General features: G+C 40.5%; 1 protein-coding gene across 10 annotated transcripts in view; it reads left to right on the top strand.

Annotated features, from left to right (window-relative positions):
- Window positions 1-24,994, top strand: part of DNAAF8 (dynein axonemal assembly factor 8) — a 102,660-nt gene that overhangs the window by 10,860 nt on the left and 66,806 nt on the right. For 9 of the 10 annotated variants that reach the window (XR_011101550.1, XM_068698754.1, XM_068698758.1 and 6 more), the window contains exons 7-11: window positions 288-356; window positions 3,127-3,492; window positions 5,096-5,255; window positions 19,706-19,897; window positions 22,442-22,597. Coding sequence is in view for 9 of the 10 variants with exons in the window: in XM_068698754.1 (XP_068554855.1) it covers window positions 288-356; window positions 3,127-3,492; window positions 5,096-5,255; window positions 19,706-19,897; window positions 22,442-22,597 (943 nt within the window). In the remaining variant the exon portion in view is untranslated. The remainder of the gene's footprint in view (window positions 1-287; window positions 357-3,126; window positions 3,493-5,095; window positions 5,256-19,705; window positions 19,898-22,441; window positions 22,598-24,994) is intronic. The other variant, XM_068698755.1, reaches the window with a different exon arrangement.

Here is a 24,994-nt window from a genome sequence, read left to right as displayed (position 1 = left end):
TACTTACTGCGGCAAGAGACCGAAAAAAACAGTCACCACAAGAAGACTTGTTAATAAGCAGCAGAGTGCAGCTAACACATTATGATCTAGAATTGCTTGAGTGTTGTTTGCTTTTTTTTTTGCCTTGCTGGAGTAATAGTGTGAAGAGCTATCCATAAGACCTAAAGATCAGCCCTAGAAGTGTCTCCTGTTTTTCCTAATGGTTCTAAATTTGCATCTTAGAATTGAGTGAAATCTAACACACAGTTTGAATGAAGTCAAGTAACAGTATCTAATTTATTTCGTAGTGCAGGTGACAGCTCCACTGAAGAAGAAGAAGAGACTGTGACAATTAAGGACCAAACAGAAAGGAGGATGTAAGATTCTTTACCTTGACCCTAATTCAAGTGTTACAAAATTAAAATAATTCCCCTAAGAGTGATTAGAGTGAGAGCTCACATACTGAAATATCTCCATTCCTGGTTTTCACAGCAAAAGTGCCCAACCTAATAACGAAAGTGTTTCAGTCTGGACCCAGATCTCTGTTGCATGGTAAAGATAGTGAAGTTAGAAACTGCTTGGAGTGAGATGGTATAGCACTGTGCTACTTTACAGCTGTGTGGCAGTAGCATAAAAGACAGAGTAGACATGGGTGGCTGGGAAACCTGACTCGTTCTGCAGACACGTTTAAGTGACATGAGAACTGCTTTTAAATGACTTGGAACCAAACTTTGAAAATGTTACAGCAAATTGACTCAGACAAGCCTTTATTTTTAGCAGTAATAAAATAGGCTAGAATGCATGTTGACTTCGAGAGAATATTGAATATGTTATGTGGGCACAGATGCTCACAGTTCTCCTTAATTGTTTAGATATGTGTGTGTGTATATATAGTCATGGAATCCTAAAACGGAGATTCTTCAATAGGCACAGATGTCAGCCTTTTCCTGTTACTAAACTTAGGGCTTGATTCATACCCATAGGTTTTTAGACATACATTAAATATGAAACAGGTATGTCAAGTTTTAAACATCTTACTGTATTTATCTTCTGTATTACATTTAGAAACCTGATGCATGTAAGTTCACGTTACAGCAGTAGAGAGGACAGGCAGAACACTTTGCATTGTTGTGCCAGCCAATTATTCTTACTCTTTTTTTTTTTTTTTTAATAGAATAAATGACTTGGCAAGGAACAGAGCTGAATACTCAGCGTAACTTACGACATCTAATCCAAAACCATCAGAAAATGGGGATGAGATGATGCTTGGGGAACTCTCGCTGTCATTGAGGCAAATGCAGAAGTTGCATCAGTGAAAATCTGGTGTGATGGAGAACAGCTTAGCTGAGAAGATTTTGATTTGTTTTAATGGTGTTAAAGTAAATACACCAATGAAACATGGCAAACATTATTCAGTTCTGTTTCTAAGTAAGAAAGCCTCATGGTCTCAGCAGCGCAAGATCCCAATCTCATCATTCGCATGGGTTCCGTGCTAGTATCACTTTCATCTGGATGGAGTTATTAAATAGGGCAATGTATGCCGTAGCGCAATATACCTACATGTTAAGGCCTTGGAGGGATAGTCTTATAGTCTTAAGATCTCCAGGCACTTCCTTAGCATGGAAAATACTCTGGTTTATTGCCAGAGTGGTCAGATAGTTCAGTGCCATCTGTTCAGTGCCATCGCTAGCACTATACTATAAGGCTGTTCTCCAGTATATGCCCTTCTCCTAGAAGTCCTACTTTATTTTCTGAGTATACTACAGAAGAACACAATACCAGTTTGGTTCTCCATTTAATCATACCAGAGACGAAGGTCAATAACTCTCAGAGACTTGTTTGAGACAAACCATTCTTTGTCTCACCTGTTCCATTCTTGTTTGACTTACTCTGACAAAGCTCTAAGGGCTCTAACTCTTTGCCTGAGGTCAGTGTTATCCTGCAGCTCTGACTGTTTCAGAACATTCTTCTAGACACACTGCTCAGGAAAAAAAAAGTTAGGAAAGTAATCATCAGGAGCCCACATCTGTGTAGATGGGGTCTATTGTCACAGCCTAGAGTCCGAGTCGCTCATCTTGTAAATTCTGAGTATTGTACAGTCCAGAATCATCGAATATCCTGAGTTGGAAGGGACCCACAAAGATCACTAAGTCCAACTCCTGCCTTACACAGGACCACCCAAAAATCAAGCCATATATCTGAGAGCATTGTCCAAATGCTTCTTGAACTCCAGCAGGCTTGGTGCTGTGACCTGGGTATCCAGTGGGGAAGGTGTTAACATGCTCACCCTACTTAAGCATACTCCTTAGTATCATGGCTGTCAATGTAAATGTTGATCTGGTGGCTCTGGATTGGTTGATGTGATAGCAGGAGAAGTTAAATCCTTAAGGAGGAGGAAGAATACTCTCCATCTGGATTTTCTTTGTTCCAAGAAGCACGTTTAGTTGGGATTAGTAGAGCACTATGATGCTATGTACTCAGATACATCACCTAACTGCAACATTAATATCCAACTGGAGCAATCCGTCACTTAATCCATGTGTTGTTCAGCTACTACTAAAACAAGGTATATTTGCTACAAATAGATGACAGTCTTCCTGTAGCAGATAACCTGGGAGCTTCATCACTGAATGGAACTGCAAGACAAAATAACCGTATCTGCTTACGATGTCATGAGAGGACATTTCACAGCAGAATACAATCAAAATACTGTACTGCTGACAATACAGCAGTCACAGTAACTTGGTGGAGGCATAGGTGAAATGAAGCTAAACACTTAAAAATCCTAAGTTATCAGAACTCTTCTTCTCTGTATTTGAGTCCCAGTACCCATATCCAAAGAAGACAAAAATCTGCAGACCTTATTTCCATGCTGACGTTACATTTATTCAGGGCTCTTCTAGTAGTTAGTTGTCTCTTCTGCCTGAAATCCAGGAGAGGTAAGAAATACCTAGTAAGACTGGATTCACATTCTGTCACTGTGGTGTTACCTGTATGCTGGTGCTGCTTTTAGCAACAGCCATTAATCTGTGTAGATGTCCAGTCTTTGTTTTGAGCTGTTACTCATGAGAAGTTGTTCAGAGCATAAATTTATTCATGTAATGCTTTATCTTGATTTAATCATTATTGTTTTTTATTCCTCTGCAGGAGGAATTGCTCAGGGAAAAGCTTGCTACTGCAACAACTCCGTACAGCCCGTAAAGAAGCCTCAGAGCTTCTTCATGATGCACCTACCCCAGCTGAAAGACTCAGAGGCACAAAACAAGATCCAGAAAGCCTAGAAGAGATGGGTGCCTCTAAACTCAGTCAAAAACAATATTGTAAACTGAGAGAAGAGACAACAAAGGTGATTTCCAGGAAACTGAGACTGCAACCAGAGAAAATAAATGTCCCCTTGTCAAGTCAGGGGAGCAATGGAGCTGACACAGAAAGAAAAAGCAAAGTAGAAGCTGAGAACGTTCAACATTCAGGAAACGTTCCAGAGTCTCCTCTACCCACAACAGAATTGCCAAGGTATCGCACAAGAAAAGTCACCAGTGGTTTTGATTAGGGCTTATCTAATTGCGTAAGACTAAACAGCATGGCTTATCTGGTATGTAAGTTGGAGCAAAAGGATGCATCTGGTTTTCTTACCTAGAAAGATGGCCGAACTTGGCAGCTGTTGCTTAACATTTTAGAGGCTGCCAGACTTGGTAGATCAGAGAATTGGCCTAGGATTAGACATGGCTTACTGTGGCACTTCTGACATGGTAAATTTAGGTGTTTTCTTTAGTCTTGATTATAGGTAGGAGGGTAACGGTATTGATCACCTTTATGAAGAACAAAACTGAAACTTACTATGCATAGCATCATAGAAAATAAGTCAGGAAGGGTCTGTCTCCCTGCACCAATATTGGGAGAGTTATAATCTAATTCATTCCTGTAACTTTTTTTTATTTCCCCTGAACAAAGCAATTCTCACTCTGTCATCGAGAAAAGAGCAAGAGCTCAGTGGGGCAAAGTATAACCATGAGGTTTTGTTTTTACCACAGGAGTCCCTTGGAAAGCTAAAAGAGAGAAATAACAATGGTAACAATTGAGGAAAGTGGAGAGCTTTCTCCAGTTACTTGGGCTTCTGCCTCCTTGGGCTTAATGAAGTGTATTCTGTGTAAGATCTAATTTTAAAGTGAAATCAGGTGGCCACCTTATGCACCTGCCCATCTGTTTGGGAGATCTCCATTATACTGACTTTTCAAAAGCTATATTCTGCCTACTATTTTCAGGGTGAAATTTAACATTTTGACTTTGACATATGAGCCCTTGGAAAAAATGAGAATCTGCCTGCTCCAGAGACTATTACTTTTTCAGTTGTCTACTCTATCACTTAAACATTTTAGCTGGCATATACTCGTTTTAAATGGCAGATAGTTGGTTGTGGGTTATTCCTTCAAGGAGCTCCTGATACTAAAACTCACTGCTTCCATCAGTTCTATAAAAACTCCATTTTGTCTACCTGTTAGCCTGCTGCATAGATGGCAGACTGCAGCTTGGCAAGAATCTGAGTTATTGTTGTTGCTGAATAATAGCTCACATTGATTTTAACATATTTCAGTTTCCTTTCTTGCTATTCTAATTGTGGAGTCACCTGGGGCTTGAAGTATTGTGAAGAAATTGAACTTCATCTTTGCTGTGGAAATGGCAGAGGAAATCTTGCTCAAAATATAGAAAGATGGAAGGTCTTGCTTCAGGGGAAACTTGCCGCTATTATAGCAGATAGGAAAGGAAATGGCTGGAAGGCTGAGTATTTTGGTGTGGAGACAGGGAATGAAATCTCAAACAAGCCTCTGCTAAATGGCATGTTTCAGTCTCCAAACAGATTGTCATCGCTTATCAGAAATTTGAGGTCTGCTCCTCTTCTTTGTTATTTCAGAGAGAGATGATCTCACCCAATGACAAGTTCCTGTGTCCCCCACAAACACCATAAGTGCTTTCTAAATCTATTTTAGCCTTTCACGTCATGATCCACCCTCAAGTGTATGGTATAAACATGAGAATAAGAAATGCAAACAGATGAACAAGGATGTCTTTTCTCCCAAGTAAAAAGTCAAAGCAAAAAAAGAATGTGTATATTTTTCAGGACAGAAGAAAGTAAGATAGAACTATCTCAAAAGGAAGAACAGATGAAAGAGAAACACAGGAGACACAGATTCCAGGAGCAGCTGGAGAGATTGCAGCCTCATCAGTCAGTTACTGGAAAGCAGCCCATGGCAGAGAAAACACCGGTTTTGTTCCACATGGTTAGTAGTTCAGCATAGGACTGTCCAATTTGGAATGGCTTCCTGGCCAAACGTGGATGTGGTTGTAGAAGAGAGAAGTCATTTTTATTGCATTATTTAAAATCTGTTTGTTGTGGAGCAGCATTACCTGGATAGATGAGCAGTCCTACAGCTCTTCTCCCACATTATGTTTTTCTCTCCTTCCCTGTAAGGGGAGGGTTCCCTGTACAGTTGCCCACCAGACTTGATTCCTGTCATGACCCCATACGTCTGAACTTAAGTTGGAGGGCTCAGTGTCACTTACTTCTCTGGAGCCAGACCTTTTTGTTATAACTTTAGAAAAAGTGTAACATTTTCACTGTTGTACTTCTAAAGCAAAGCCTATTCTGAGTCCTGTCTGGTTGTTTGCCCCTCGAAACTTTATATTTCGGTTTTGTGGGTGTATGTGAATAAGTAGTTGTTGAGGATTGTGATTTTAATAACAGATCTTGTTTTTGGCTGAAGCTCTGATTACAGAGTATGAAATTAATCCTGATTTTTCCCCAAACCTAAAATGTGGCTCGGAGGACAGGGTAGTTTTTCCTTCTGAGATGATTTGTGTATGTAGTCCTAATTCAGCCTTGCACTGATTTCAGTGGGTGCAACGCCAGCTGAGAAGGTAAGAGGAGATAAGAAACTCTAGAATTTGTCTATGATTACTCTGTGATGATTTTTCTGGGCCAGTAACAATAAAAAAGCTCTCTTGTCAGTACAAAAGTTGATAGACCTTACAGCCCTAACCTTGGGAATGGACCATTTGGATGTGCTTGTTTTGTAATGAATTGAATGCCATATTTCTGCAGATTAAAAGCTCACTTTTTCCCACATTGGATTAATTACTGTCAAGAAGTACAGGACTAACAGACAGATGGGTGAATTTCCCCTCTGTCAGCCTGCTTTGGAATAGACTGCACAGAGCTGTTCCCTTAGCTCCTTCAGTCCCTGGTGTAAAGGTTGTGAATCTAGTCTTCAGACTTGCTTCTTTCTCAGTCTGCCAGGAGGTGCTACCAGATTCCAGTTAGCCCTTATTAAAATGCAGACACTTTCTCGTCAGAAATATACTTGAGCTTTGCTATCTCATTCCTTGCAGTGCACTAAGTGATTGCTGGATTGTGTTGTATCCTGGTCATTTCCCATATTTGCTGTGATGAAGCCAATGTAATGAAGATGAAGGCCTGGTAATGTCGTTTCTCTCAAGTACTGCTCAGGGTGTATCTGCAGTGTAGTCCTGCTGTCACCAAATCACTGTGTAAATACACCCAGCTAGCTGATGTGGTGTGGTCACTGCTGCAAGCAAACCAGCTCAGAATTTACTCGAGTTCTGAGGCCTGTAGAAACTAGATGGCAGTTGGGGTAACTGGCACCTAAACTGACTGACAGGCTGCTTGGGGGAAACCTGCCCAAACTTCCAAGGCGCTATTGATAGTAACAAAATCAGTGTAACCCGTAATCTTTTATTACCACTTCTTCGTACTGCAACTTTGCTCTTAGTTCTTCAGAAATACTCATTAAAATTAAGAATGAAAAACGGATCAGCATCATCCATCAAATGCAAGCCATTTATAAGATTACTTGAAATTCATTCTGACAGCACCGGTTTTTGTCTTTGAATTAGAACAGGTTTCCTTTCCTTTCTTTTTTCTTCTGCACATAGGAAGGCAGAAAAACTCGAATGTTTTGACATTTAAAACTAAAGGAGTGTAATTTGGCAGCTGTGTCACTCAGTGAAAATATCTAATATCTATATATAAACATGTATATTGAAAGAACAAACCACAATGTTTGACAGAGTAGAATGCTTTGAAACTTGTTTTCAAAGTTCTTTGTTTTGGCAATGATAGATGTCGAGATCTGGAACGCTTGTCATGGTTTCCAGAATTCCTCTGACCATTTTTAATGTACATAAATAATTGAATCGAATAATAATCAGAGGGGAAGTTTAGAAACTCTGTAGTTACTGTAGCTGAGATGCTTGGAAAGAATTGTAAAAATTTTAAAAGCTGCATTATAGTTACATTAGAGTTCTTGTCTAAAATTTGAAAGCAGTGAAATTCAGATTTAATATTACTGTCTCTTTATTAACCTAGTTCAGTCAAATTCTGTAAGCATCTTCACTCCGTGGGATGCACTAATATAAATGAGAATCAGGTTTGGGAAGAACACTTGCAAAGCCGCACAGGTAAGTTAACATGCTGAGAACTAACTTTCAGAGGTATTTTAGCATCCAAAGAAGGGGCTGATATCCAATGGTATTTTCAAGACAAGCAAGTACCAAGTTCCCATGGAAATCAGTGGGCTTCGTTCTACGAATTCTGTGTGTCTTTCAGATTCCTAGACACGTGGGGTACTTTTTTGCAATCTGAACCAACTCTTGTTTTCAAAAATGCATGGAAGAGCCTGACTTTTCCCACCTTCACCCCTCCGTTCACCCCTCCTACCCAAACTTTCAGTGAAACTTAAGACTGGCATAAGTAGATTTCTCCTGAAAACAGGCCCTTTAGCCACATTTTAACCTTTGGATCTAGTTCGGAGCTGATTTAAGGAACTGCAGCTCTGTTGAAAGCCAGCTGAGTGGTGATGTAATCCATGTTGTAAGGTCAGGTTGAATTAATAGCTTAAAGTAACATGTGCAGGTTTTGTTTCATTATTTGAGCAGAGTATTGTTGACAAGGGAGATGGAGAAGGAATGCTGTACAGCATATAAAACAGTTAAATGAAAGATGTAAAATGAAATGGGTTTGACCTGTCATTTAATTGATGTTGTTTGGTATGATAGAATGACTTAGTACTGATGTTTATTTCTGTATTACATTGACATTAGATCCAGATAATAGTTGCTACTTCTGCTGGGCTCACAACTGATTTTTGTGTCAAGGAGCAGCACAAGCTACTGTGTAGAGGAAGATGAGCCAAGAGCTAAAGGTGCCAGCAAAGAAGGCAGGGGCAGAGACCTCACCAGCAAGGAGTGCAGTCCCACAGTGCTCAGGCAAGAAAAGCAGAGCAGGTCTAGAGAGGGTAACCAGTTACCAAGTCTCTGGTGGTGAGGTAGGTCCAAGATCAAGGTGAGAAAGTCAAGTCAGGGTCAGGATTGGGTCCAGTGATGGTAAGCAGGGTCAGCCAACAGGCAGAGATTATGCAGTAAGGCTGTATGGATGAAGAATGTGGCCATGCACAGGTGTAGCTGCAGTGCGGCTTGGTAAAGGATCAAGGGCAAGTGTCTCAGCTTAAATGCAGCTCCCAAGCAAAGGGGCAAGAGGCTGTGCTGTATCAGAATTGGCCTTGAACCCAGGCAGATAAACCACTGCAGGGGGCCCTGGTACTTTACATCCAGCTATAGATTTAATTTAACAGACAGCAAATGTCAGTTAGCTCTATGAAACTTTTATTATTAGGACAAAAACGTTGTTTTCCAATGGGGCTTCAGCTTGATTCTTTGTTTACCTTTATTGCTTTATCATGATATGGCAGAACACAAGATAGTGCAGTTTGAAAGCTATTAAGAACCACCTTGTTACCAGTACCTTTTAAACACTGTTTTATCTACCTTGTACAGTCAAACTGTTTGGAAAATGAATGCATTGACTCATACTGAGACTCTAATTTTTCTTGGCTACACATTCACTTTGGCTAACCTTGTGCTAGTAATTATATTACTATGATCATCGTCTTATTGCAGCTTAGCTTTACAGCTGGCTTACTAAACAAAAACAGTCGGGCATGCAACCGAGTCATTCTAGCTTAACAAATATATTATGCAGACAATTGCTTTCCAACCTGCAAACGTAAGACTCTATAGCCTTTCTGTCAAAATTGGCAGGGTTGTGGTTTTTTATATTAATATATCCTTGATTCAGCTCACTGATGTCAGGTAAAATTCTTAGACCAGAAGATTTTCTGCTTGCATTCCCTCAAAGCTAAACTTAAAAGTACTATGGTCAAAACCTTCCTTGACCTTTTGCTGCCTTACTCTCCATTGGATCTGATGTGACTTTCACAGGAAAATCTCTGAAAAAAAAATCCTGGGAGCAGTGCTGAAGTATTTATTGCATGATTGGATACTGTGACAGCTACCCTGGGCCGGCACAGTATGACTGAAAGTAGAGGTTGATTTCCAAAATCACTAGAAATATTTTTAGTTCAATTACTGGTCCTATGTGGTTTCTTTTATGTAGACGATGCCTTGATCTGCACAGTTTTCAGTGAATTGTTTTGATTCTTCACCTGTCTTACTAAAATAGGTGTCTGTGATTTTCATTACTATTGTAGAAGAGTCTTGATCTTTTTAATGCAGTAGTGTGATGACAACACTGGAAATTGCCTATTTCTTGCATCTCACCTGAGCACAAAGAGTTGCTGAAGGAAATTGACTGCGGGTTCCAGGGTCCCAACCTAACAATTTACCAGCTGGACCATACTACTTTGGCATCTCACCAACTCTGTTGTGTATCTGCTTATGTGAATGTGCTTAGATTATGTCCTAAGCAGTATTTACAAGTTTTCTGTTTCTATCACTTTGGAAGAGGCATAAATGAGAAAGAATTATGATTTCTGCAGGTTATGAAATTAAACAGATAAAGCTACGTAATTTTATACATTTGCTTCAGAGCAGGGCCATGCTGACCAAAGAGGAAATGGTGAAATTCATGTCTCAGTAGAAAGACAATACCAGGACACGATCCGCCAGTTATGAAAGGAATAGTTTTTATGCTGGTTCTGCACAGAAATGCCAGTTTTTCTCCAACAGAGTGGTGCCATATACATATTTGCAGAAATCAAGGAAAACTTGTATCTTATTTCAGTTACAATGATCTTGTCACACAGTAACTGAACTTTGTTATATGTTGTTACTCTGAAACTAATCTTGCAATGTTAAATCTCCTTGTGACCAAGTGTTATTTTCATTTATGCTGGACCACAACAGTTACTACATTTGCACCTCTGTGAAAGTAACAGATACCAGCATTTAGCCCTTACTATTTTACTATAGCTTAAAACAATTAATTTTAAAAATTGCAAAATATTTCATACTCAGCCTTTTTCTGGCATCAGAACTGAATTTGGCTTGTCCTTCACTCTAGGTCTTCTCACTCTCTTGGTCTGACTCTGTCTGGGGTTGTGGCCAGCAGTGATGTGCCAAACAGCCAGCAGATGGCCCCTGAATTCCTCCCTTTTTGCACAGTGAGGTATTTAATGAGTTCCTGGAGCAAGATTAAAATCTCTTGTACTTAATGAACCTGCTGCCTCGACTCAAGAAAGGCTTAAAAATAAACTAAAGCAATTAAAGATGATGTAGTTAAATTTAGCTTGCAGAAACAGAAGGCCAAGGTTCCTGTTTGTACCACCAGTCCAGCACACAGGATTCAGAATAGCATGGAAGTTCCCAAGAAAATGTTTTTCTATCAAAGGCAACTGTTAGCTGGCACAGAGCCTGTATTTCTGGCCTCCTCTTCATCTTCCCACATGGTACCAGAGTAGGAAAATGGGAGGATTTGTTGGCAGAGTCCTTTGTGCTTAGGTTGAGTTCAACTGATTTATGGTCCCCTTGGTTGTGGTTAACAAGCTAGAGGAACTAAGGCTGCTACTGCCTCTGCCACGGCCCTGGATGTCGCAGATGCATCCTGAGGATTTGCCTTAGCAGGCAAAGCAGAGAATCTAAACCTTAAAAATCTTTGTCACAAACAACTTCCTTTCTACAGGCATTCTGCTTGCTTGCTCTTTGTGTTCTCAGGGTAATAAATGTTACTGGAAGTGTGTGCTTTGGCACGCTTTGGGCACAGATAAATGCAAGTCAGGAACTTTACATCCTGATAATTCTCCCAGTAGTTCTGTGCATGCAGCAAGAGCAGTTAAACATGACATACACTAATCCTGCTCTAATAACCTGTTGTCTGCTTCAGCAGGTTTCTCAGCCACGTTGCTGCATCTGTGCACAGAACCAGGAGACACTCGCTCTGTACTGAACACAGCAGGACTAACAAAATGCTGTAGAGAACTTCTTTGCATTTAAATGTCCACACAGAGACCCGGTCTGGTTGTTTAGCAGGGGCTTCCACCTTTGTCTACTGTACTTAGCAGCTATGGAAGAATGGGACAGTTAAGTCTTTTCAAAGATGAGATTGTTTTGTGCTGTTTTTCTGATGGGAGTTTGAGATGGCCATAGGGAAATGTGAATTATTTAGTCCTTTATATTCTCTGACACATCTTGGAGGAAATTAAAATGAGTTTATTTTATTTTTGAATATACTTCTGCATGATCTTGACAGATGGGAACATTCATTGTTGCTCCTTAAGGGAAAGGGTAATATAAGTAAAAGGAATAGAGTTTCCAGAATTACATGTGTGAACTTGCTGCCAGTAGAGGTCCTAACCACTCCTCTGTTCACATTAGAAGAATGGTTCAGATTAAACTTGAAGAGAAGACAATAGAGTAAGATGTCCATGGGCTAATATTTATTTCTCATTTAGAAGAGGGCAGGAGGAGAGAGAGCCTTTTTTTGTACCTTGTGGCTCTTCAGGCCTTGCTCTTTGATAGGTCCTGTGTTAGCTGGCAGAAGGACCAGCTACAATAAGGTTGTAATGCATATGAACAAGTGCCAGTCAAATTTACTTATGTAAAGAAATACTTTCTGCCATGAGCATCTTTCTTGGAACTCCCAAATGGGAGTTCCCATTTCCTGGCCTTACCTCATGGTTGAGACCTGTGAGGCTATTTGTAGATGAAAGGAGGTTGAATGTGGCCTTCTGCTCTTCCAAGGGGCTGTTCAGGCATGTCTGACACAGCTGCAATGCTATTGTTAAAGAAGCTTTACAGTTTAAACTGTATTCCTAGTTTTTCCTCATGCCTCCTTGCTTAGCATCATGACTTTGGTTGGACCACAGCCTTGAACCTTGACACGTAGGGGGATAAGCTTCGTTACAGCTTGTAAACACTTTATTACAGAAATAATTATAGAAACATTCTTAGTGGCAGGGCTATTGAAAGGAATTCAAGGCTTTGTCTGAAATTACCAAGTGGAAGAATCTTACAGTTAGCTTTATTTTAAAAACATAAAGCTCTGTCCAGCAATGTGCCAAGCACTTGGAGTTCCCACAAGATTTGTTGGAGATTGTAAGCACTTAGGAGTTCTCAAAATCACAGAGGACCCATATTTACGGCCTAGAGAATTCAGAGGTCCAAAGGGTTGTATGCATAGTATTTTGCAGCTGGACACAAGATCACACAGCCTGTATGACAAGCTGGACACAATCCATTTATGAACTGCCAGCCGAGAGGTTGAAGAGCAGGCCACTTAAGCTCTGGTAAAACTTCTGGATAAATCAGCTGAGCTTTCAGCAAACCAGCAATGCTGCAATATGTTGTATGGATAGTCCAAACCAGAACCTGTTATCACGCTTGCTCTGCAGGGTGGCTAAGCTCATTCTGAGTTTGGGCATGACACTGCCTCCCAGCATGTCTTTTTCCTATGTCCATTAGCATATTGCCCTAATCAGGGACTTGGCAACATCACACTGGGAGGGACTTAAGTACTACAGCTGTAGGAGCTGTAGAAGTACTCAAAAGAGACTGCATAGTTAGCTCCCCACTTTTTTTTTTTTTTGGGGGGGGGGGAATTTCCATAGACTATCAGAGAAGTACATGACAAGATAAATAGGTAAAGCTGTATTTTTTTTCTATTTTAAAAAACCTAAGTTGATAAGCATATGATGAATTTCTTGGAGTATTAAACTACTCGTGTCCTTTTAGCAGTATTTAAAGCCAGCTGGGAACAGTTGTAAAATACCAGCCTAGTTTTCAGATAGCTGAGGACCGATTCCATGCTCTGTCACAGGTTTTTGAAGTGACTGTGTATAATTTCCTTCCCTGCTGCAGGTATGGAAATGACAGCATATTTCATTTGTGAGACAGTTTGAAATCAGCTGAAGAACAATAGAAGATAGAGATACTAGTGCTTGGATTTTAGACATGATGCTGTTTCAGTAATGTTTAAAAAAGTTTTCTTAATCTTTCTTGGTAATTTTACTCTGCTCCTCTTTGGAGTATTTTACAGGCTTTTGATATTTAATTCAGTTAGCGGGGATCTAGGGTAAGGAAATGTTTTACTCACTTTGCAGTTCCATAGAGAAATAATCCATTCCAGAGCCAAGACTAAGGCAAAAGTTCCTAATTCCCAGTACTGTGTTCACATGAAATGTGTAAGTAATTTAATTTTTTACATATTTCAGCTGCTGCTTGTCAACCAGGAGTAGAAACTCAGTAGAGCAGGAGCTTTTTGTTATGTGTGCATAGAATACCAGCACAATGAGGCTGTGAATCCCTCCAAGCCGAAGTGTTACTGTAATGTAAACACCAATCATGGAGAAGGCACTTCTCATTTTTAATGATTATGTCTCAGAAAGCAAACAAAATCAAATGGGATTCAATGCTACCTTGATTTAAATTTTAGTGCAATTTTCAGAGCATTTCTTTGTTTACCTGAGGAGTTGAGTCTTTGACAGAAAATTTTCCCACTTCTAGCTAATAAAGAAAAAAATTGTGTGTAAAACAGCTGCTTCTTGCATGTTATTTTTGCCAGTTACTTGAATGTTTTTAGCTGCATTCAGACTTGTTGCCAAATGGCCTCAGTTTACACATTTTTTTCTTGAATATATTTAGGTGAAAAATAACCATTTAAAAACATTTTTGATTAGTTAATATGCTTCATAACCACACAAACATTCTGTGGTCTCATGAATTATGTTGGAATTGGTCCAATTGGTCCTCAGTCATCTGAAAACTAGGCTGGTTTTTGACACGTACTCCTAGCTGGCTTTAACTACTAATTAGAACATTCTTTGTGCTAATGAAGTATTTCAGGGAGCAATTTTATCAAGGAAGTCATAGCGGCTCTGACTGTGCTTTCCCCATCACTGCTGCCTGATAGATGTTCTTGTTTCATTCATACTCTTCTGATCTAGTGATCTCAGAGTGACTAGGAAGATGTTGTCCAAGAGAGACCATTACCTGGCTGTGTAAGATTCTCAGACGGTGATAATGTTCCCAACCCAGGACAGAGCAAGAAATCCCAGTAAGCCTCACACTGGCATATACGAGAGACAGCGTGACAAGGGCAGTGCTGTGTGCTTGCATTTAGGAGTACTGGCAGCACAGGCAAAAGTTGAGCAGGTTAGGACAGAGAGCATACCCTAAGGTACAAGATTCTTATTTAGGACCAAATGCTTAATGCTGTGGACTCGTCTTGTTCACTGCAGACAACAACAACAACAAAAGTACATTGAATTTTGGGCCAAAAATACTTTTCTCTCTGTGTGATCCTGAATAATTACACGGTGTCTCTCTAACATATTCTTTGGGTCATATCCTTGATGCTCCTGCCAGAAAGGTTATATATTTTTTTGGTAGCACAGATGAGCTAAATGTTAATTCTAGTGAAGCAGGTGAAAAATCCCTTATAGGGAATATAGGATGAAAAGAGATTGTTGTAGAACAATGACACATCCTGACCCAGAAATGTAACTGATCCTGCGTATCACTGACTGACTTCCAGAGCTGTGGTGGATATAAAGCTACTTTAGATTGCATTTGGGGCTGACGATGCTGGGGTGGCAGCAACAAGAAAAGGTGTACAAAGTGAATTTTCCTGTCCTTGGTTTCTGAGCCATGCAGAGCTCAGTTTCTTCCTCTGTGTCATCTCTGAACTTCATTCCTATGCTCAGTAAATGCTGGTGGTGAGCTGACATTTCACTCTGACACTTACCTTCTTTGTGCTCCAGCAGAGGTGCTGGCTAGCTTTAGCACCTCCATGATGCCAAGGATGGATAGGTGTCTCTTTCTGAATCAGAAGAAATTATATTCTTCATGCCAAAGATTAAGAATAATGGTCCAGAACATTAAAAGAATTTTCAGCGAAGAAATTTTCTTTATTTATTTTTTTTCACTTAGGGCGCTACATATTGTGTGAGGTTATCTGGAGAACTACCAAGATCATAACAAGTAATGCTTCTGTTTCTCAGCTCTTTGAGTTCCTGCAATCTTACTCTGGGAGAGTTTTCTGCTTTGGAGGATTGTACCTCTTCCATTTTAGCAATCTGAAGCTCAGTTCAAATCAAAAAAAAAAAAAATTCAATAATATCTTGCTACCATTATATTTTTCAGGTCCATAACCTCAGCACGTTTGATATTCAGAAAGCCATTCGTGCTATATAGAGTGAATCTAGTACAAAAACGCATTAACAGAAAGACCATTCAGACCATTAACATCAATCATACTCTCCTTTTTATTATGAAATGTTGCCTTTCTAATTACAGTATGTTCTGCCAGTTGCGTACAGGAAATGCAGATACTTTCCGCATTCTTATCTGTTCTCCCACTTTGCAATGATAAAGCAGTTCTTTGAATAGTTTCACGGTTTATTCCACCATCTAATGTGGAATTTCAGATAATCTAGCAGATGGCATTGTCATCATTTTTCCTTCCCTACAGAATGAAAATGAACAAACACTTGACATTTCCAATATGGCTTCATCTAATGCAAGAATTTTTAGAAGGCATGAAAGCTTTATCTGCTTTGGTTTGGAGAGAGGGGCACAAATGTTAAATGTATCCCAACTATCTACTGTCCTACATTAGCAACATGACTGCATGGAAAATAGATGTATCACCACATAATCAGCATGCTTGTGTTTTGTACTGTGAGCTGTGCCTCTAGCGAAGCATGAACATGCAATGCTAGAGCTATTTCAGCATGAGAGTATAGAATTTTCATTAGAGAAATTAGCTAGAGCTGCTAAAGTACCTAGAAATCAGTTCACATTTACAAACGTACAGCAGATGCATCATTTGGCAGAAGATTTCTGCAGTCAGTAATTTGCCATTCATCAGGGATTGCCTCTGAAATCTGCGATCCAAGCTAGGGTGCGGATGACATAGGAGGATAAATTTAGACATGGCTGAAAACAATTATTTTGATTAAGCCTTCAGCCAATGAGAGGAAGATTCTTCCTATTCCTCCCCTTCCCCCTCATTCACCTCCTCCAGTAAAGAAGGAGGAGACTCAGTAAGTATAACTTATATGTTTCACATGCAGCAGATGCTTTCATTTAGCTCTCCATGCTATAGAGTCTGCTCAGCATAGTAGAGAGTTTATTTTGATTGAACATGATGCCTTCTTTAGCATTAGCATCAGTTTAGTTTGTATTGGGAAAAAAAAAACTGCTAGAAGGAAAATGCTAAAGTTTTCTTTATTTGCAAAAGAGAGGCTGTATCTGTAAAAAGTTTGCTTCTCCTTGACCTACCCTTCCCCTGGGAGATAACCCTCAGCCTGGGTGAGCTGATTTTGATGAGAAATACTGCTTTCTTGGATCCGTGCAGTGATAGGAACTTTCCAAACGCATAATGTAGAGTGTTTTTCAAACAGCAGTTGGATGGCAATCACTTTCACTTGCCATTGGCCTTATACCTAGCTGGGAGCCAGCAGCGAAGTTCTTAGCTGGCCCCCTTGGCTCCTGAACTGCTACTCTGTCGTTCCAGCCTCTAACAGCTTTGATAATCTTTCCCAGTTCTAGGGCAACAGAGCTGTTTGTCCAATGCGGTGTGCGGGCGTAGTAAAAGCAATGCCAACTAGTCTTTTCAGAAACCATCAACAAAAGCATCATTTAACCAATTAGAGCTATTTTATTAGAAACAAAATGACATTAGTCTTGGCTGACAAACTTGTATCCACTAAGCTTCAGCTTGCTGTGATTATAAACAGCTCTGATTTAAAAAAAAAAAAAAAAAAGCAGATCTGTGCAGATCCCTTTGAATTGCTTTTTTTTTTTTTTTTTTTTTTTTAGCTGAAAGCTAGAAGGCATGGGTATCCATAAGGCATCTTGCAATTAATTTTTCCTCCTTTTCAGTGTGGATTTGGGGGTAGGTTATTTAATTTTTTTTAGATATCTATTTAACACAACCTCTAGACATGTTCTTCCTTGGCTGCTCAGTGTGCCCAATGCTTCTGCTTGCACAGTTGTTGTGTCACAGTGGAGAATTGTGGCCAGAACTGGGTGTGGAAGGGTGGATGGAAAATCAAGCTGAAGGGTTGTAAGCTGCAGTGTTGTAAACTATAATTGCAAAATAAAATAGCAAGCACTTTGGAAATAGGAAATTTTATCTTATTTACTCTATGGTAATTGCTGGTACTTGAGTACAATCAGCTGCAAGCCTATCTGTGATTGACAGCACAATTCTAGCCAGAGCAACCAAAAATAGCTCAGGATTTCAGTCATTTTTATCTTTTTACAATCTAATACTGTCACAAAAGTCAGTGTAACATGTAGGGAAATTGGACTCTCTTCATAGGTAGACTAGGTAAATTGGACAATGCTGAGCAAAGGCATACTAAGAAAGCACTGGATGTAGCTGACTTCAGCAGTTATTGCCTGAAATCAAACAGAATTAGCTCCTTTTCATTTTGTTGTTAATTAGTCTTAGTATTTCTGCAATTAGTTAAGTTCTTTGCCTAGATCTTTGTTGGGTAAGGAGGCTGACAGAGGAAGAAAAGGGCAAAGAGCAATATTCAAACCCTCATTCGCTCTCAGGAAGAACCTTAACAAGTGGAGAAGTGAAATTCTTATCTGAGCTTGGTCAGAAAACTTACTGAGCCCTCCCATGCCACTGGGCCAAGTAGATCTGCAAAAGTTTGAAATTTCCTGCTTAAGGAATAGATCCTGGTTTAATCTTTAGCTCTCAAGTTACCTCCAGTCATTGATTGCACTCCCCATACGCTTGCTGAGAGAGGAAGAAAGAATCACATCTCCAAACAGGCTACAGGAGAAGGTCATATTCTTCTGAAAATCTCCAAGTTTCTTTTCAGGCCTCTTTCTTGGAGAATTATGATGGTAGTGTCAAAGCCATGTTAGCTCCTTAGGACTACAGTAACATCAGTACTACAGATCTGCAGCATCAGAAGATTTTGCATGATTATTTTTCCTTTCTTACTAATTGCACTTTTTATTTGGTGCTTGTAGGCAACTACCTTACCGGCAAAATAACTGGGCAACACCGTAGATCTACTTGTGGCTTTGTATTTATGGGTGTTTTTTTTTGAAAAGCATTTTAAGGAATCCTGTGTTTTGAGGACAGGCACAAAAATCAAGCTACATTAACTTGTCAAATGGATTAGTCATTAAACACCTTTGTGAACGTTTTAATTCAGAATTAAAGTGGCTTTAATTGGATTTAGCTGATTTTTCTTCCAAAGTACATCCAGGTAAATCAAATTAAGGTTAATTCAGTGTAAAGGCATGGGCAGACATCCTCATTAAGGGCTACTTGGAGCACCTGGAAACAACTGCCCAGCTGCTCCTCAACACCCTTCTGTTCTCATTGTGCTCCTCCTGTGTTCCCACAGCTCAGCTCACAGAAAGGGGAGCCTGCTAGCCTCGTATTACAGTAGTTCACTTCAGATTAATTCTGCCCACCTTAATTAGCAGTGTAGTCTGCTGGCTGATTGCACTGATGCACTGACGTTCACAGGAAATGCAGTCTTGTTGCACTTTGCTGACTCTGAAGTGGTGAGCATAGCCTTCATCTGATGCTGTAACTAGTAGCTTGGAAATAACACCACCATAAACAGCTCCAGCTACTTGTAAATGAATGTGTGTCGAAGCTTGTAGAATACATGCTCTCAGCATGCCTTGGGGGTGCGGGCCTTAAGGTCCTTATTCAAGGATCATACCTGTCGAGGAACAATATTCATGTGTACTGGATAATCTTGGTGATTTTAGGGACTAGTTTCCTAATTTACAGAAGAAATGTCAGGGGCAGCAGGCTGAACATAGGTAGGAATAGCAAGCCAGCTAATAATTACAGCTATTGCATCTTTGGAGAAACAAGAGATCCCTTAAACTATAATCCCACAATTCAAGGTTGGGGCTCTTTGTTAAAGAACAGGTCTCCTCAAGGAGATGGATTGCATCCTAAATAACCAAGTATCAATGCTAAAGTAAAAGACAGGCAATGAATTCACTTGAATGTATCATCATCTGTGAATGAGGTATGTAGATGAAGCAGAAAATGATGAAAGTTTTGACACTTCTGCCATGCTTGCCTTGAAGACGTTCACTGATTTTTAAAAGAAATAGTGCCAAATCCTAAAGAATACAGAGTAAATCTTATCATGCTATATACAGCTGTAACCACGTAATCTTCCATTTACCGAGCAGTATTAGGCTAAATGGAGACCCAGGTGACAGCTCTCCAAGAAAAACTGAAGTGCTCCAGAATGTGTCACTGATATAATGACCTCGCTTTTTTGGCTCCCACTTCCTCTCTGATAAATGCTCACTAGATATTAATTGTTCCTCCTATGATGGCAATGAATATAATTCACTCGTGATGATGAACACTGTTCCAGTAATCCAAATTACATTTTTTTTTTTTTTTTTTGGACAGGAAGCCTCTTATTTGCCAGATATTGACACATTACCTAGATCAGCCCCTATGAAAAATGAGGTGCTGCTTATGACAATTCGGCTGTCAAGTTGTGGCCAGGTATCTACAGATCAGTGCAGTGGGCAGGTGCCTAACGTAGAGCTGAGAGCAGCCGACATCTACAATGCCCTTGTGACGTGGCTTCTGTCTCTGGTGAGTATGTGCAGTGACTGCACAAAAGAAGGTTCTGCATGATTAAGGGTGTGCTTTTCCCTCTAGTGAATAGGTTCTCAAAATTGCTTTCTTCCAACAGCTACAGAACAGTGGTTAAATGGAGGGGAAATTGTGTCCTACCTTGTCTTTAAATGCAAGTTTTGCTGGATTATGCCTATAGTTTACAAAGAGCATGGCAGAGAAAGTAAAAATAAATTAATTAATTTTAAAAAATAGTGAGGCAGACTCAAAGTAATCAAAAGTGATTAGTGAAAGCAGAGGGCTAAGTATTATATTTAGTCCACAGCAAAATGGAGACATTTCCATCCTTTCACTTGTCTCGACACTTCTATTTAAGAACAAATCCTTTCTGATAGCCCAGAGGGCAATGAACAAGTGCTGGTCTGTTTTGTCTTAGTTGTCCTTCCGATCACACCTTTTCCCCTCTAAAGAAACCTTCGCTCTTCCCATTCATCTGATGCTACCCTTTTCCTCTAAGAAAAATGGGAAGTATTTTTTCTTTCCCCCCACCCTGCATTTTGGCCTTCTTATCTTCCCTTGTTAAAGACGTTGGCATACCTATCCATGTGCTCAACGTAAATTTCACCGTGAGTGGACAGCATGCACAAGGCTTTTAAATCACTTAAACTCCACTTAAACAGTATTAATTGTTAATGATGTTCGTGCTTCCATTAAAACATTGCCAACATTCCTTAATGTTAGTTCAGTGCTAATGAAAATTGCCACTTGAACAACCCCAGAGTCTGAATCTTCCATTCGGAAAATAGTTAGCTCATGAACAGCTGCAGTGTGAGGTTTCTTCCCTTTACTCCCACTTAAAATGCCTGAGCTCTGACTTGCAGAAGCTCTCTTCAAGCCTGAAAGGGCATCTCAGCTTCCAGGGTTCAGCGTTGCCTCTATTAAGAGGGTCAAATGTTGTGATGGACATAATGTCCAATGAAAACTGGGGTAAAAGCCACAAACTGATTTCAGACAGGTTCCCAAACAGCTGCTGGATAGCAATGAAAACGTCTGTGTTTCTGTAATGAAAGAAAAGTTGAAGCATTTTAGACCAAATTCTCATCTGCTGATCATCTGTGTAATTCCACTGAATCACTGGCTTCCTGGCTTATGTAAATCAGCATGTCTTTATTGACTTCCTTGAAGATATGCTGATTTCTACTAGTGGAGAATGTGGTAAAGATGACAGCATTCTCCAGTAGCAGAACTACTACAGAAATTCCCATGCGAAACCAGTATTCAAGGCAGTCAAGGACTTGGTAGTGCTATTTTGAGTGATACAATTGACCAATTCCACAGTTTGAAAATGCACTCATGCCTTGTGTTGAGAATATATTTTTAAAGGCATTTATCTCACTGTAAATAGCTTTGTTTTATGTATGCAGTGAATAGCAGAGCTATTAATCTATCTAGAGATCACGGTGACAGTGAGAACAAGGCTTAAGTGGTTTCAGTATTCACCAGAACCCTGGGAAGGAATTACAGTCCTGTAATTCAAACTTGCCTGTCTCTTCATCTAGTACACAATCTGGGTCAGGGATCTTTGCCTCACATGGCTGCTGCTCTTTCTTGTGGCTTTGGTTGCTTGTATCTGACTTTCTGATGGTCCTCTGCCCTCTTTACACCAAGTTTCAGGATGCTTTGCAGTGCTGTGATGTCTTCCCAGGCTGTTTTGGATATCTTTTCTGTCTTTTTTCTACCCAACAGTAAGGTTTCTCATGTATTCCATTGCTGAAACTCGTCCTGTTTCAGCCTCATTTGGGGCAGCCTTGTGAGCCAATAAGTGGTTTCTACTCCTGGAATCCTGTCTCTGGAACAAAACTGATGCTCACAATAAAAGATGCCCAGTGTTTATCTTGAGGTTGGCACAAGTCCCTTTTTATCCTCCTTGTTTTGGATCAGATGTGTATATTGGCAGATAGAATGCCTCCCACACATAAAAAAATCTGTCAGAAAGAAATCACCTCAAGTCTAACTACAAGGTGGATTCACTGAACAGAGATTGATGGGGTTCTGCCTTTTAGAGATCCCTAATAGGGAAGATGAAGTCTTATTAAAGATGCCTGCAATAGCTCCTCAGAATGGCATAATCACTGAGCACTGTTTTTTGAACCGAGATCGGACTGATTTCATTATCATTGACAAAGGCAGCATGCAGTGCCACAAATGGGCAGTGTTGACAGGGACTCGGTTCTCATTTCGTGCTAGACTAAAGAACAAATGTAGGTTCTTGCTTTCACTTAGTGAAACTGGTGGAAGTCAGAGCTTGCAAGTCACGAGAGTCCTCACTGAGAAAATAAATCCTATGACTTATCAAAACCTACATGTTATTCCTATTTAATTTGGTCTTTATTGATTTTTCTAGTGGCTAAACCATAGCTAATCCACTAATCAAGTGAGAGTGCTCCCTGGGTTATTGTATATTATGTGACTACTCAAAAGCAACAGAGCAAGATAAGGGGTTACCTTCAGTCTCTAAATACAACCATCTAAAAATGAAATTATGTTCAAATGGATTTACAGGTGCCTCCTGTGAAAATTAAAGGTGGACCCAAAGCTCCGTTTCAGGTGGTAGGGCTACAGCAGGCCTGGCAAGGGGATGGATTGGCCCTATATGCTTGTCTAATGCCACCAGATGAATCTCCAGCCCAAAACAGCACCAAGATCCAGAAGATTAAAGTAAGTAGCAGCCTTTACACTTGCTAGTCATACAGAACTGCCACAGGCAGTTACTGCTATTTTTCACTAGAGACCAGGCTTGAATATGCCAATTCAAGCTCAAATTTCAGTGAGCCAGGACAGAAAAGCATAAGTGCTGCTCTAAATTAGAATGGGGGAACAGCCCAGTACTGTGTGAACTGAAAGACTGCTTACAGCTAATTGCCAACTCAAGCTGTCCTCAGTTATGCTGAATTTAGATTATGTGCAGATGAGAAACCAGCTCTATATGGCGAAGTCTTTTGTCTCTGCTGCTCATTAGCTGTTAATATATTTTTGGTGGCTGTAACCCCACAGTGCAGGGACTTGACTGAGGAGACATATGTTTGCGTGTATTATGTTTTGTCCTGTTATATTTTAACTGTGTGAAGAGTGTGGCCTATGAGAGGGAATGTTGTCTTGCTATTTGGTTCCCAGGAGTCAGGACCCAAAGATAGGACCCGAGACTCTGTTCCTTCAACTCTGCTAGACTACAGAGTCTGTGCTGTGCACCAAAACACCAAGCTGAAAGGTCTAGCACAGAAGCTGAAAATCTAGCATGCGTAGGTGGCACAGTGTATTGTAAGGCATGATGTGAGCTCGTGTCCTGAAAACAGCAGAGCTGTGAAATGGAACAAAGTGAGGCCCAGAGTTGCTGTCTTTTAACAGAGCTAATCTGAAACAGATTGCATCAAGATGCTCGGAGTATTGACTATTTTGTTTTCCTTTGTGGAGACAGCTTGTTAGAGCTGAGACCCACTGTGGTCTTGCTACTCTTCCCTGGTAGGGATACCTGGCTGCCCAAAGCCCCATCCAGCCTGGCCCTGAACACTTCCAAGGATTTCCAGAAATTCTGTAAGGAAGAATTTCTTCCTTATATCTGATCTAAACCTACCCTCTTTTATTTTAAAGCCATTCCCCCTTGTCCTATCCCTATACCCCCGGCAAAGACTTCCTCGCCAGGTTTCTTGAAGCCCCCTATAGGCACTGGAAGGCTGCTGTAAGGTCTCCCTGGAGCCTTCTCATCTTCAGGCTGAACAACCCCAGCTCCCTCAGCCTGGCTCCGTAGCAGAGGTGCTCCAGCCCCTTGATAATCCATATAACCTTCATCTGGACTCGTTCTAATAGGTCCATGTCCTTCTTGTGGGGGGACAACTTGCTTCAGCTTCCCTTGTTCAGCTGCAGTGAGCATTCCTTGCTCGCAGCTGCCTGTCTATCAGCAGTAAAGATTGAATTTCCCATGATGTGTCATAAAGCCTGGAGTATGACAGCTGCGGCTCCAGTGCTTGCACACGTAAATGATTGATGCTGGCAAAAATGTTATGATTAAAACACTACTCAAAAAAAAAAGAAACACCTTTCAGCTAGTGTTTGGGCATCTGTTGGCAGAAGCAGCAGAGCTAATGAGGCTAAGCAGCCTGCTAGGCTGGACAAGGGCTTAGTGTCGATTTCTGTCTCAGGTGACTCAATTCCAGATGTTTTCTGTGAAACAAAGAAAACAGGAACAGGGACTAACCTGTCTCCTGTCCAGTTGCCTTATCACTCTCTGCTGATCTCAGATGAGGAGCTGACCAGAGCATCAGAACTAATGAGCACTGAGTATGCTCAAAACATATATCTGGTGTCAAATAATTGAATGAACTCGTGAAGCTGCAAGCCCAGGCTGCTCTGAAGGTTTGCTTGGAGCTGGGAAGGATTCTATCACATAAACCTTGTGGAGTTTCCAGTCCGCATATAAATTGTAAATGCTTTTTTAGTGCCCCATTTCCAGCCACTAATGTTGCTGTTGAGTCCAGCTAGCGTGCATGGAAGTGAACAGGCAAGGCATTTGGATGGTATTGCTCAAAGCAAGACTCTGTATAACTGAAGTTTCCTCTTATTGGAGGCTCTACCGTGTGTCAGTTTGATAACAATGACTTTTGTCAGTTTTGCTTTCTTGAGGCATTTGTAAAGCTGCTGCTCTTTCCCCAACGGAGATTTAAGCTGATAGGAAAAACAAAAGTCTTTCAGAAACGTCAGCCCACAGCAGAGATGAGGAAAACAACTAGTCCTAATGGGGAGACTAGCCCTGTCTCCCCACTCCTCCCCATGAACAGCTTCAGCTATTGTTGGAGAGGGATGTGGTAGACTTTACTTTTCACACTTAAGTCTTCAGTCTCATACTGTAGAGTTAACGTACAATACTTCAGTGGTTGAATCGGATAATAAAATTATTCCGTTGTGGCATTTACTGCTTCTTGTTCTGTTTGTCTCCTGTTGGCACAATAAGAACCAGTTACCTGGGCTTCCTTCAAAATATGAAAATCCAGGAAAAATCGGTGTTCCCAGGCATTATTACTGCAGCTACTGACTCCAAGAATGACTATAAAAATGTAGGAA

The sequence above is a fragment of the Anas acuta genome, chromosome 15, assembly GCF_963932015.1.
Source record: "Anas acuta chromosome 15, bAnaAcu1.1, whole genome shotgun sequence".
Lineage (NCBI taxonomy): Eukaryota > Metazoa > Chordata > Aves > Anseriformes > Anatidae > Anas > Anas acuta.
The sequence above is the reverse complement of the archived record's forward strand: the minus strand, read 5'-3'. Positions and strand labels throughout refer to the sequence as shown.